This window comes from Nicotiana tabacum, chromosome 11 (genome assembly GCF_000715075.1).
Source record: "Nicotiana tabacum cultivar K326 chromosome 11, ASM71507v2, whole genome shotgun sequence".
Taxonomy (NCBI): Eukaryota; Viridiplantae; Streptophyta; class Magnoliopsida; order Solanales; family Solanaceae; genus Nicotiana; species Nicotiana tabacum.
Window position 1 is genome coordinate 63,696,386 of NC_134090.1, and position 13,827 is coordinate 63,710,212.

Here is a 13,827-nt window from a genome sequence, read left to right on the forward strand (position 1 = left end):
TTGGCCGGTTCACTAGTTTTAAATTAATTCGATTCAATCCATATTTTTATTTATTAGATTCATTTTACAAGAATTTTTGGTGCATAAATACATACGTGGTAAATGATAATAGAACTAAAAATGTTTGTCCTTTCAAGAAAAATTTAACATTAACTAGATCAAAAGAAAATAATTAAAAGCATATTGAAATTTCAAAATTCAAGATTTAGAAAAGAAAAACAAAAGCAAATATACTTTTTAAATCTAAATATCTAAAAAGAAAAAGAAACTATATAGAGAGAAAATACAAAGATAAAAATAAGAAATTAAGAAAAAAGAGAAGAAAAGAAAAATGAAAGAACAAACAAGAAAAAATAAAACTGGCTTTGCTTAAAAAAGAATGAAATGAGAATCAATCCTAGGTTTTAGGCTTAGCACGAGACACCTTGATCATGACATCTATCATAATTTTGTTATACGGGCGCTTTTTTTTAATTTACATGCACTTTTTTACGTGAAGTATTATTGAAATACCAATACATATATGAAATTCTATCGAAGTGATCGGATGACATACCACCCCCTCTTTTCTATATAGATCCGCCCCTACTACCACGTGCGAAAATCCTAACCTAATAAGCATGCTAAGTACGGAAAATTTATGAGTAAAATAGACTCTAAATAGTTTTGTCAAACAATTTATGAGATGAATGTGTTATTTTCTACCTGAACATGTTTGTATTTTAGGTCTATGTTATGGTGTATACAATATATTACATGAATTTACTATAGTGAAATAATAAATCGAAAGGAGAATATATAGTAATTGGTCATAAATAATGAAAAAGTACATAAACGACCTATATTTAATGATTTAATAAAAATATTAAGTTTGTACACGACTCGTGCTATTTGTACATAATATTCTTTTATAATTTTAAATTTAAAAAAATAATATTTTTAGATCTCTTATGTTCTTATGTGTAAAAGATAAAAATCTCTTTTGTATAAAAAAAAAGAGATAGACTCGTAATACTAAAAACAAGTTCGTAATAAGCGAAGAAACCAATTGACCCGGTCGTACACCGGTAGGTTTATGAAATTGATAGATTTTGTTTGCTATTTCCCTCGAAGATTAGACTAGGTAGGGACTCCGATAAATCAGAAGTTAAATATCCAAGGATAATAGTGTAAATAAGTCATAATAGAGGGGCCAATACAGCAAATGACATTTTCCCCAAAAACCCATAGCCACCTTCACTAAAACCCTAGTCCATTCAGCAGCAGAGCATATATAAAAAGAAGTGAGGAGCCCGAACCCTTTCTTTACAGCTTCTTCCGTTTTCTCTCCCAAAACAGAGGTAAACACATAGGAACAACAATTGGTTAATTTTGGGCGAAGAAAATGTTGGTATTGTTTGAAACACCGGCAGGTTTTGCCCTTTTCAAAGTTTTGGATGAGGGAAAGCTCTCCAAAGTTGAGGTATAAGAAGCATTCTTCTCTTCGCCTTTGATATTTTTTTCTTTCTTTTTGGGTTTTCTTGTTTTATTGAATCCTTCTATTTTTGTGTTGCAGGATTTGTGGAAAGAGTTCTCCTCAACTGATTCTGCCCGAAAGGTAATATCTTTTTTCTCTCTAAACTATTTGATGAGTAATAAGTTTTTCTTTACTGTAATTTTTGTGCTTATGTAGCTGTAACATAGAAAATCTTGAGTGTTTTGATAAAAGAAAACATTTTATGTATTTAATGATTATGTGAATACACCGAATGCAGTTAGCTTAGTAGGAAGTATTGTGGTTGCTGAATGTATATATTTGAAAGGAAAAAATGTCAAGGAGAAATCTTTTTCAAATAAACATTTTATGTATATAGTGGTTTTGTGTAAACATTGAGTAGAATTAGCTTTGTTGGGAATATTGTGGTTGCTTGCTTATTTATATATAAATATTTGAAAGTAGAACGTGTCAAGGAGGAATCTTGGTGTAGCACGTTAAAATTTGAACAAAGCTAAGCAGAGATTGGTTATTCTTTCTCTTTGTTATGTGAACATAAGCTACAGTTTCAGACGGCAAAAGCATTGTTTTTTCCCTTTCTCCCTGTTTTTTTTATTTATTTTGTGCTTAGTTGATTTTGGGAATATGAACTGCCTAAGGTTTCCGATTTTATGTTTCATACTTCATTTATGTGATTGCTTGGTCCAAAAACAGGTTGTGAAGCTAAAAGCTTTCTCCAAGTTTGAGAACACCTCAGAAGCTCTGTCAGCAGCTACTTTGTTGATAGATAGCAAGCCCAGCAAAGGATTGCGCAAGTTTTTGAAAGCTCACTGTGATGGTGAAACTTTGGGTGTTGCTGATTCAAAACTTGGAAATGCAATTAAAGAGAAACTGGTCAGCTCCTTTTTTTTGGTGTCGGCTCATTGTTTCTTGGTTTGATTCGGTTATTTTTTTTGACTGAAGTTTGTTCTGGATGTGTTTGCAGCAAATTGACTGTGTTCACAATAATGCTGTCATGGAATTGATGAGAGGGGTGAGAAGTCAGTTGACTGAGCTCATAACTGGTCTTGGATCTCAAGACTTGGCTCCAATGAGCTTGGGTTTATCTCATAGTCTTTCAAGATACAAGCTAAAGTTTAGCCCTGACAAGGTAATTTGTTGTATGTTTACTTATTTATTTCATGTACTACATAGTTTCACTATAGATATTCTTATGATTGTTGGGATAATCAATTGCCACTTGAGAAAAGGAAAGAATAGCATGGTGGGAAGGACCCTCCACCTCCGACAATGAGGTTGGGGGTTCAATCCACCAGGCAAACAAAGATTTGAGTGTTCAGATGATCATGAACTTAGTTAAGGTGTCCAAATGAAAAACCATATATGTATTTGGCCCATTCATTGGTTCACATAAATTGTTTTCACCCTGGGAATTGGTAAGTTCTGACTCTTGAAGTTGAATGGTGTCACGTAACAAAAGGTTTAAGAAGTTCACATATTCATGAAATATTTTTCTCCAAAAAACATTCTGATGGTAAAACATGTAGTCCACCATTATCATTGCATACGTAGCCTAATTTATGCTCATTCCAAATGTATCCCATATGATGCTCACATGTAAATTGAGGAGTCACAGCTCTTTGGCTATGTTGTTTCCTGGGAACTAACAGTCTCTTGCCAGTAGAGGTTATGTAATTTCCTGTAATTCACAGAACCCTTGCAAGTTCTGTTGAGCTTTGTAGTGTATAAGACTATATTGTGCGTGGGCTATGTTATTGTTCACTGTCAATGTGGTATAGTCTAACTTTAAAAAAATGTATTACAGCCTACCATTTTCTTCACATTTCTGTGTCTCCTGAAGTTGTTTGTAGCTTTGTATAGCTCATAAAAATGACTGGCCAGCAGATATTTGTCCAAATTTTATATTCTTGATGGCTTTGGCCTTTTGTTCAACAGATAGCAGTGTATGAATGACATTTCGTTGCTTTGCTTAGGTGGATACGATGATTGTACAAGCCATTAGCTTGTTGGATGACCTTGATAAAGAGCTAAACACATATGCCATGAGGGTCCGAGAATGGTATGGTTGGCATTTTCCGGAGCTTGCAAAGATTGTACAAGATAACATTTTATATGCCAAGGCTGTGAAGTTGATGGGCGACCGTGTAAATGCGGCAAAGCTGGATTTCTCTGAGGTAAGGAGTGACATCCTTTTAAATGCTTCTTGAACTAAAAAATCTGTTACTCTTCATGCTCAGAGTAATATTCACAATTATGTTGGCTAGACTTGCTAGCTGACATAAATCTTCGTATATTGAACTTCAAAATAGTCCATGTTCGCTTCCGACAAGATACATGCTTTCATTCTGGAATTAACAACAATTCCACAAATGGGGATTTCATTCTGAAATTCATAAGATAAATTCACACTTACGGTATGGCTATGTTTACAGATACTGCCAGAAGAGGTTGAGGCAGAATTGAAAGAGGCATCCATGATTTCCATGGGGACTGAAGTTAGTGATCTTGATCTGGAGAATATTAAAGATTTATGCAGCCAAGTTCTGTCATTCTCCGAGTACAGAGCTCAGTTATATGATTATTTGAAGAGCAGGATGAACACGATTGCCCCAAATCTTACGGCTCTAGTTGGAGAACTTGTTGGTGCTCGGCTTATTGCCCATGGCGGCAGCTTGTTGAATCTTGCAAAGCAACCTGGAAGTACAGTTCAGATACTTGGTGCTGAAAAGGCTCTTTTCAGAGCTTTAAAGACGAAGCATGCAACTCCGAAATACGGGCTTATATATCATGCTTCTTTGATTGGACAGGCAGCACCAAAACACAAGGGTAAAATCTCAAGATCTCTAGCAGCAAAAACTGCTTTGGCAATTCGATACGATGCTCTTGCTGATAGCCAAGATAATACCATGGGTTTGGAGAATCGGGCCAAGGTACTGTTTGTAACTGTTGTCTTTGGATGATATTTTTTGTTTCCGGCTCTTTATTAAATCTGATTATCTTGATATGCAACTTTTTTAGCTTGAAGCACGCTTAAGAGCCTTAGAGGGCAAAGAGTTGGGCAAGTCAGCTGGGTCTGCCAAAGGCAAACCAAAGATTGAAGTCTATGACAAGGATCGCAAAAAGGGTGCAGGAGCACTGATAACACCAGCTAAGGTTTGGGACTGTCTTCTCTTTTGAGTTAATTGTTTCTGCTTTACTTCCAGTTATTGACTTCTCCTTTTGCAGGTTTACAACCCTGCTGCCGATTCTGTTATTGGACACACTGAGAATGAGGAGAAGATGAGTATAGATGGACAGCCATCTCAAATTAAGGAAGCAGCTGGGGAGGTTCCCGTCACTGAAGGAGAGAAGAAAAAGAAGAAGAAGAAGAAGTCTGCAGAAACAGAGGATAATGCTGTAGCAACTGATGCTGCAGAACCCGAAGACACTGGGAAGAAGGAGAAGAAGAAAAAGAAGAAGCATGCAGAGGAAGTCGAAAGCGTAGAAGTGGAAAAAAGTAAGAAAAAGAAGAGGAAACATGCTGATGCTGATGAGGATGAAGCAGAAAGCACGGATAAAAAGAAAGACAAGAAGAAGAAGAAGAAGAAGAAGACTGAAGAATAACTGTTTCGGCGCAGACATTGTTATTATCAACAATTTTGGTATTGGGCATTGGGCGGCGTGGTTAAGTTGTACAATTATGTCATTAGTAAGTTATTAGTGCTTTGTAATGCAACTTAGGATTTCTGTTAGTTAACAGATGCTTGCTTGATGATGCTTTTAATCCTACTTTGGATGCTTTATTCTACTGTGGATTTTTTTGCTATATGCTATTTTACATGTTTTAAGCCACAAATGATTTGAAGTTATAGTGCACTGCAGGTGCTATCCGTGTATTGTTGTTGGTAAAGAGCTAAATAGGGTGCTCTTGTTTTGCCATCATGGTCCTTTACATGAAAAATTGCTCTCAAGTGCCTTAAGAACTGTAACAAAGTAGACAATTACTAGAATCCATGTTACTATTCTTGTAAGGCAGTTCGGGGACTACAGTTTTTGTTGCGGGCTTCATCCTCCTGTCTGTTTAATTAGTCACTTGTGACGATAACAGAGCTTAGTGTATGCTATGAGCAACTTCTGTTCTCCTTCAGGCAATTGTCAAGTTGCATGGTGGCTCCAGTGAGTATTAATGCACTGGTTTGTTAATTATAAGCACTAGAAGGTGACTTCTAGAGGTGGCAAACTGGTAAAAAAAAAAACAGTTGTCCACCCATATTATCCATCAAAAAATGGGCTGGATAATGAACCATTTAAAAACGGGTCGAATATGGATAAAGAACCATATTATTCACTTTGAAAGTGGTTAATCAAATAGATAATCAATGGATAACTATTATGTTTAACTTTTACATTTGTAAATCTTTAAATTGGAGTTCAAGTTTGGAAGACTAGGAATTCTCTCATAAGTGATCATATTTAATAAGCCATGAATAATATGGATATCTATATTATCCGCCGATAAATCGTTTTTATCCGTCTCAAATATGGGTCGGGTCGGGTAATTTATCCGTTTTTTAAAATTACCTGTTTTGACCCGCTCATATCTGACCCGCACCGCCCCTTTGCCACCCCTAGTGACATCTAATGCAGCTGTCTTTTTAAGTTTTCCCTTTGAATCTGAAGAAAAAACTGTTTTTTAGAGGTTGTGAGAAGCAAGCTTGTGTATTTTTCCAATTTGGTTAACAGCCAGTGCCCATGAATGGAGACCAGAGATCATAAGAAGGACGGCTGTTATGGGCTAATTGTACAAAGAATTAAAGCAAAAGAAGAAAAAAAAGGTCTGCCTAGACGGAGGAAATTGGTATAACAACTGATGAGGCTGATCCTGAAGGAACCGGGAAGGAGAAAAGAAAGACGCAGCAGCATGCAGATGATTAAATAGAAGTGTTGGAATGGAACAGATGAAGTAGAGTGTTTGGAATAGAACAAAGTAAAAATAAAAATAAAAATAGAAGAGAACGATTTTTTGTTACTATCAACAGTTCTAATATTCAGGCATGAATGGTGCTTTTGAGTTGTAAAGAGATGTTAATCAATTTTTGCTGGTTTGCAATTTAGCTTAAGATTTTGTTAATCGACAGATAACTAGATCCGGATGCTTAATTCTACTGTGGATTTTTTTTTGGGAAAATGCATAAGTACCCCTTGAACTAAAGCGAAAGTTCCAATTACACACCTTATCTTTGTGGGAGTCCTATCACCCCTTGAACTTTTTTTAAAACGAAATAAATATCACCCTGAAATTAGATAACCAAATTTTGACAGGCAGTGAAACACTGCCACATGTCTATTTCGTAATTTTTGAACTTTTTTCTCTTTCCTTTCCTTTTTTTTTTCTTTTTTATTCTATTACACTTTTTTATTTTATTTTTCTATTTCATTCTTTCTTCGCATTCAAATTTTCCAGCCGTTCATAAAGATCCTGTCCTTGTTTGATTAGAGTCTGTGTATGTGGGTCTGTTGCTTGTTTCATGTTGGATTTCAGGAACCCCATTTTTATCGGTGAGGGAGGAGTTTATTGTTGCCGATTGTGAGTTTGATTTTGATTTTATTTCTGATGACTTCTATGTTCCAGAGGGAAGCTGGAGAGATAAGATCTAAGTTTAGGTAATGATGATGATGCTGAGGTGGTGGTGCCGAAGTGAAGATTAAATGGGTAAAGAATAAAAAGGAGGTGGGGGAAAGTGAATGTGGAGGTTATAGTGTTGAGGTGGTGGTGAGAGTGAGAGGAAGAAGATTAGAGAAAAAATAAAAGAAAGGAAAAGTAGTTTGCCGGAGAAGGTCATCGGCGTTCATGGTCTATGCCGGAAAAGAAAAAAAGAAAAACGAAGAAAATGATTTTTTTAATTGTAACCGAAAATTACAAAAATAATCTTTTTTCACTTTTTTGCTTCTCACTCTCTCAAAGAGAGTGGAACATACTCTTTATGCCAGCTCAACATAGGGGTTAATACTTCTATTGTTAATTAGTTCAGGGGTGATAGAACTTCCGCAAAAACAAGGTATGTAGTTGAAACTTCGGCCTTAGTTCATGTACTTATACATTTTCCCAATCTTTTTCTCTCTCTGTATATGCTCTTTTACATGATTTAAGCCGTAAGATGAGTCTCTACTATTCAAATATTTTTGCTAAAGTTTTCTCGCAAGTACTTTTAGAATCTGGGACTAATGGCATACTTCTACTAACCATTACATCTAAACTTCTGTAAATTTTCCAATAGTGCAAAAGTTGTTGACTCTTCCATCATAAATTCAAGAAAACAAAAAGAAAGACATACTATAGCTAACAGAAAAGATGCAGAAATACAAGCTATCAGATTTGATCAACTCAAAAGCACTTACATTTGACACAGCTTCCATCTTATTGTTTAAAAGAAGGAATTCAACTAAAACGATTCTTGCTCCACTTGGAAGACACGTACATTAACTGCTACAATTAAACAAATAACATTTCCATTGAAAATCCAAACAAAAAAGAGAGTGGAGAAATATGGGAATTTTAGAATTTATTAAGCCTTGGAATCCATAACCATGATTGTGCTAAGGTTCATGGGGTGCATGTAGGCAGTAGTCCCAGTCAAGATCTGTTGAACAATGATTCTGTTAGCCTTTTCTGAGGGATGAAATGGATCCCAAAATGCATATTCATCTCTGTTTGGGCACAGATTTGACAATGGTGTGCACAGCCCTATCCCATTATATGGTCCTTGTCCACAGCATGCCACCTTTGATGTCACAAATCCTGCCCCATACCATTCATATTCAATGTTAGTAAAGTATAGGTGTGTAATTAACTAATATTCTTACACAATTAGTGTATTTTATAGTCTGTCTGTCGGTCGGTGTATAAAAATTAAACCCTCTAATCTTTCATATTGGACGAAGTTCCTCAGGAAAATTATATCACCTCCCCCTATAATTAAGAACTATAGTATTGCCTTTACCCTGTCCCCATAATAACAGTACTAGATGTTAGAGAGGACCAAAAATGTGGGACATTAATTAAAGCCTAGGAAAAGTCCAACTTAGCACTAAACTAGTTATGCTAAACATGACAAAAGTAAGTAGGTAATCAATTAAAAAGGGCTTAAATTAATTTTAATGTACCAAAAGCTTGAGGATTAGTAACAAAGTCCAAGTGCATTTGATTTGTGTTTGCTGCAATGAAAACATGGCTCCCTATCTCACTGTTGAGGCCATTAAGCATCTCAACTAGCTGCGGATTGAACAATGATGCTGCTTCCTGCAATTCAGCAGCACAGTTGCCGTCCTGGCTCCGTTGGGCTAATTCTGCCGGCACACAGCCTAGTGGCCCTGTCCCCGTCACGATAACTCTACGAGCTCCTAAGCTGTAAAGTTTCTGCATGATAAAATTAGAATCGTCAGTATATATAACTTAAAAGATTAATGATAAAATATAAGAAATTCATGTTGTGTGTCAATCAAATGAGTGTAGGGTGGGGTGGGGGTGGGGGGAGTGAAATGACATTGTCTTTATGATGTGCTACATAAAATGACTTGATATATAAGGGCACAGCTAAGAATTGTACAATAATGTTTCCTTAAGTTTAATCAGTTGACAAAAGGTACTAGTATGAGCTAGCTATTGCATTTCAATAATCACATGCAAGATTTATTTTCCATCTTAAGTAGGTCTGCACTAGTTCAACTACTGAATCCTATTACCTTTTTATTTTCTTTTGCCCACATACTCTAAATGCCATAGATTATGACCTCTCTATTCCATTTTCCATTCCCTCTTGCTCAAATGTTGCCTTTTCATAAAAGTATATACAAAAATACAAATTTGTTCTAAATTTTTGTAGGGTTCAATTATAACTCTAAATTTACTAACATCCTCCTATTTTCCTTTTTTGCATATGTCAAATTTTTTGGTTTAAAGTCTTCTCGTATCGAATAAATTAATTCTTTCTTAACGGAACACTAAAAGAACTGGATAGAGTGACGGACCATGCGTATCGCTAGACTAGCAAAGCTTGTCACAATTAGATGCAATATTATGCGTGTCAAAATTAACTTAAATGATGTTATATATCTTTTTTATTTTATTGACCCAATGTGACAAAAAATGACTTATTTTTTACCTACAAGATGCATGTTGATACTTGACATTATGCAGCAATAATTAATAGGAGTATAGTTTTAAGAGGATAAAGTATTGTTACCGCAAGAACATGTTTGTACTCAGAAATGACAAAAGTGACATAATCTGGAAGGGCGTATTGGGTAGATCTCAAAGAAAAAGGGACCAAATAATAGTTGTTGACAAAATCATTGCCCCCAAGTGTAATTAAAACTAGAGCCTCCTTCACTAGTTGCTTTGCCTTTTCAGTCCCTACTAAGGCTGCCACTCTTTTTTGGTATTCTGCAAAGTACTCCAGCTGTTGCCCAATCCTTATAATGTTTACCTGATAAAATTGGTGAGATAATGATTTAACAAGAATGTAGGGCACAAGAAACCAAGATAAAAAAAGGCTAAAAATGTTTCTCATATTTTGGGATGTTTACACAAATCGACGATAAGATTCACTGCTTATTATTTCTAACGGTATATATAAATTATACACTGATTATACACAATTATATATATATATATATATATATATATATATATGTATCTGCAATCTATTTTTAATTTAATAAGTTGGATAGGCGACTATTTAGAATAATATTTATTTATTTTCAAATTGAAAAAACATAAAGAGGAAACTAAAATCTACAAAGCTTAATGAAACCTAAATCTAGAAACTACAACTATAAACTTCTAAATTGGTGCAAGAACTCATGTTTGGAGATCATGATTTTGAAGCAAAAATAATAAGTTCCGTTTTATTTTATATGACTGTGTTTGACTCGTACCCCGCCAACCAACATAAAAAAAAAGGAGCAATAAAATGTGGGGAATACATTAAAAAAGGAGGATAAAAATACTTTCGGTTTTGAAGTACTTTTAGGGTAAAAATTATAAATTACTTATCGAATAGTAATAGTTTAACTGGAAATTAAAAATTTGAATAAAGCTTACAAATTGAATTCCAGTGTCATTAAGTATTCCAACCCCAGCAGAGGCAAAGTTGGCACCGACAAGAAGCTTTTGCCCTTGAAGCTCTGGACTCAAGTATGGTAATGTAGGTTCCATTCCAAGCTTTTCACCTAATAATTGCATTGAAATGGAGATTTAAAAAAAATTAAATCATACATAAGGAAGAATAAAATAAAAGGGATGATAATTGTAGATAAATGTAGCTGATAAATATTTACCAAGAAAAGAAAGGACAAAATCTAGTAAGTTATTACAAAAATTTGAGTATAGGATTTGTCTTTGAACACTACATGCATGCAAATGAATGAGCCACTTCCTTAAAAAGTGCCACCTGCGTATACTGATTATCCCCTTCTGTTTTTCCTTTTTGTGCTAGGCTTTTCTTTCGGCAGTTTATATCTTTCTATGCCGGTCATTTTTTATAACAATACTTTATTATAATAGTTAAATTTTCTTTGGAATTAATTTTTTAAATTATATGTTCTCTGTTAGTTTTCTTTGAAACTAATTTTTTATATTATATATTCTCTGTATAACAGCAAAAAAATATCTAAACAAACATTATTGTTACAGAAAGTTTTGACCATAATAAGAGAAAATTAAAGACTGATTTCGAAAAAAGTAAAAAAAAATTTCATGGCCAAACGGGATCTACATTTCTAATTGTTAAATCAGGGACCAGGCGTGTGCCCGCTTGCGAATAAGAAAAATGGCCGCATGCATGCACACATAACTCATCAGTCACCACCCCTGCGAAAAATTACGAGTGATGTAGTAAAATTAGGAAAAGAAATTATTTTGAAGGGTTGTAATGGCTTCTAGTCGTATTAAAAGAAACTATAGAAAGCTAATTTCTTATTATAATAAAGTGGAGTCAATGAGGTGAACTTTGGCATGGAATGCAACACACAGAAAGAGCCAAGAAAAGTATATACTTGTCTGGCCATTCATGTTTACATGCATGCATCAAACATATACTAACTAATAGGAGTATATTGTGCATGAACGTAATGTGTACTAATATTTTGGCCACGTCAAAAACTGGTTTCAAAGTTGTAAAAAATAAAATAAAATGAAGAATTAATATTAACTGATAATGTCAGGAATGTTAAGGCCATTAGAGAATCGGCCAGTGGGACGATGAGTGGGATAATCAACGCCATAAGGAGGGGAATCTGCACGAGCACTTGTAGCCAAATAGTTGTTATTTCCATTATCAACCAATGAATCTCCAAACACAAAAAATGCTCTTCCCTCTACACCTTTAATTACCCCATTTTGTAATATTGCAAATGATAAGGTCAAAATAACCCTAAGAATGAAACTCAAAGAAGAATTAGCCATGGAAGAAGTGGTAGAAATAGTGATAACAAAAGAATAATAAAGAAGAGAAAAGAAGTACAAGAGAGAAAGCAAGAGCTAGCTACGTGGTGTTTTCCTTAAACTAAGGAAAGTGTTTTGGTGTGGTATATTGAGAAAGCAGAGTTGCATTTATATATAATGGCACCCTTGGATGTTTGGTGTTACTATAATACAAGTAAAGAAAAAGGATCACAACAACTTCCCATTGTATAATCAATGTGGACAGTTGTTTAGAAGGGGTGATTAAATGCATTTTCAATCATTCAACTCAAAGAGTATTTTTTTTTTTTTGAATTTAACTTCTATATAGCGGAAAAATATTGAAATAATTCTACACTATCAAGCAAACAAAAGATGAATACATCAACCCATCCATAAAAAAGTGAGATTAGTAATCTGAAAGCAATTCAGACGAGTTGACTGCTATCAGAAGCGGATCCATTATTTTAACTTGATGGATTCGACTTTCAGGTTCTCAATACTAAATTTACTGTATTTTTAAAATTATGAATCCAAATCTAATACAATTTTAGCAACCCGATCCCCCAATATATATATATATATATATATATATATATATATATATATATATATATATTAATAGGGAAATTGTATGAGTCAAAATCTAACTAGAATGATAGTCTTTAAGAGGAATGATAAGGGTCGACCAAGCTGTAATCATGCCCACGGAGCAGGATAGCAAAGAGCACCTCGGGCCATCGCCGAGGTCAAGTCGTCGGAAAGCGTACATCACAGGACGAACATTGTGCTCGGGCAGACGACGAAAGCTACCGTCGTAAGAAATTACGCCGGTCAAAGGGGAAAGGAACTATATATGTGGGGAAAAGCCCAGAAAACAGGGGCAGATTCTGGGAGATCTAGAGAGGGACAATAGAGAAAACAAGAGGGATCTCTTCATCTTCAACAGTGACCTCTCTTCCCCTTCCTTGTTCCCATGATTATGATGCATATCAGCCTTAAATGTAAGCTCATCTATCATGTTCAATATACGATTATTACATTAAGAAATCATACGCATTTTTATTCTTCTCCTGTTTCGCACTCTGTATATTTGGATCTAAGATTAATTATGTTTGATTAAGATTTACCTTCTTTATTATCAATAATTAGTTCGACAAATGAGTTTTACACTTTTTTGGCCAAACAGAAATCCTTTTTTTTTTAGCTATACTGGTAACAACAGTTTCTATCTCTCTTTGGTGACTTATTCGTTTGTCCCATTTTTCACCATTCCTTTCTATTCCTATCTTAGGTTGTCATCTGTAGGAAGTGATATATATGCCTATGTGTGAAATGTTTGCTTTGTTCTTTAAATTTGACTTCTGCCGTTTGCCTTGTGTTGAATTGCTATAGATTGTTCAAATTAAAGTACAAATCAGTTAAAGCGGCCAACCTCAACAATCACCTAGCTAGAGGCTAGAGAGTTGATATATTATTGACCACATAATGAGTGTTCTTTTTAGATGGAAGACAAGTTACAAATGCGATACATCGCGGTGTAAAGTTGTTTTACATAATCGTTGGTCGCTATTTCTAAAAAAATTAAATTACTTTTAATTCAATTTAAAATTATGTACATATGTAATAGATATCTATTATATATTATTTCGCATTGATAGGCTTACTTAGTCTTAGAGACTAGGTGCCATCACGACTTCCTACGGAGGAAATTTGGGGTCGTGACACTTGACTTATGAAATTTAAGTTGACTAATTCAATTTACCATCTTATGTTAATATATATCGGAAATCCTAGAGGAGTTATATAAGTAATTAACTTCGTTAAAGGAAAAAAAGTGATTCTCTTCAAAGGATTTACGAGAGCATACATGAATATGTAAGTCATGTAA

General features: G+C 34.6%; 2 protein-coding genes across 2 annotated transcripts; one reads left to right on the forward strand and one right to left on the reverse strand.

Moving 5' to 3' along the window:
- The first annotated feature begins 1,182 nt into the window (after window positions 1-1,182).
- On the forward strand, window positions 1,183-5,282 carry LOC107813446 (putative nucleolar protein 5-2). The gene is made up of 8 exons (XM_016638723.2): window positions 1,183-1,462; window positions 1,556-1,597; window positions 2,189-2,368; window positions 2,460-2,624; window positions 3,469-3,669; window positions 3,928-4,425; window positions 4,514-4,648; window positions 4,721-5,282. Exons 1-8 carry the CDS (start codon window positions 1,385-1,387, stop codon window positions 5,096-5,098), a joined length of 1,677 nt encoding a protein of 558 aa, XP_016494209.1. The 5' UTR covers window positions 1,183-1,384; the 3' UTR covers window positions 5,099-5,282.
- A 2,545-nt stretch (window positions 5,283-7,827) lies between these two features.
- On the reverse strand, window positions 7,828-12,065 carry LOC107813447 (GDSL esterase/lipase At5g33370). Its single transcript, XM_016638724.2, has 5 exons — window positions 11,687-12,065; window positions 10,578-10,705; window positions 9,718-9,960; window positions 8,639-8,891; window positions 7,828-8,273 (listed from the first exon to the last, which is right to left on the reverse strand). The coding sequence occupies exons 1-5, from the start codon at window positions 11,937-11,939 to the stop codon at window positions 8,041-8,043; spliced, it is 1,110 nt and encodes a 369-aa protein (XP_016494210.1). The 5' UTR covers window positions 11,940-12,065; the 3' UTR covers window positions 7,828-8,040.
- Window positions 12,066-13,827: the final 1,762 nt, after the last annotated feature.

Coding starts and splice junctions, on each gene's coding strand:
- LOC107813447 (XM_016638724.2), bottom strand. CDS start 11,939: ATGGCTAATTCTTCTTTGAGTTTCATTCTTAGGGTTATTTTGACCTTA. Junction 10,706..11,686: donor TAACATTCCTGACATTATCA/GTTAATATTAAT, acceptor TGCAATTATTAG/GTGAAAAGCTTGGAATGGAA. Junction 8,274..8,638: donor TACTAATCCTCAAGCTTTTG/GTACATTAAAAT, acceptor GGTATGGGGCAG/GATTTGTGACATCAAAGGTG.
- LOC107813446 (XM_016638723.2), top strand. CDS start 1,385: ATGTTGGTATTGTTTGAAACACCGGCAGGTTTTGCCCTTTTCAAAGTT. Junction 1,598..2,188: donor CAACTGATTCTGCCCGAAAG/GTAATATCTTTT, acceptor GTCCAAAAACAG/GTTGTGAAGCTAAAAGCTTT. Junction 3,670..3,927: donor CAAAGCTGGATTTCTCTGAG/GTAAGGAGTGAC, acceptor CTATGTTTACAG/ATACTGCCAGAAGAGGTTGA.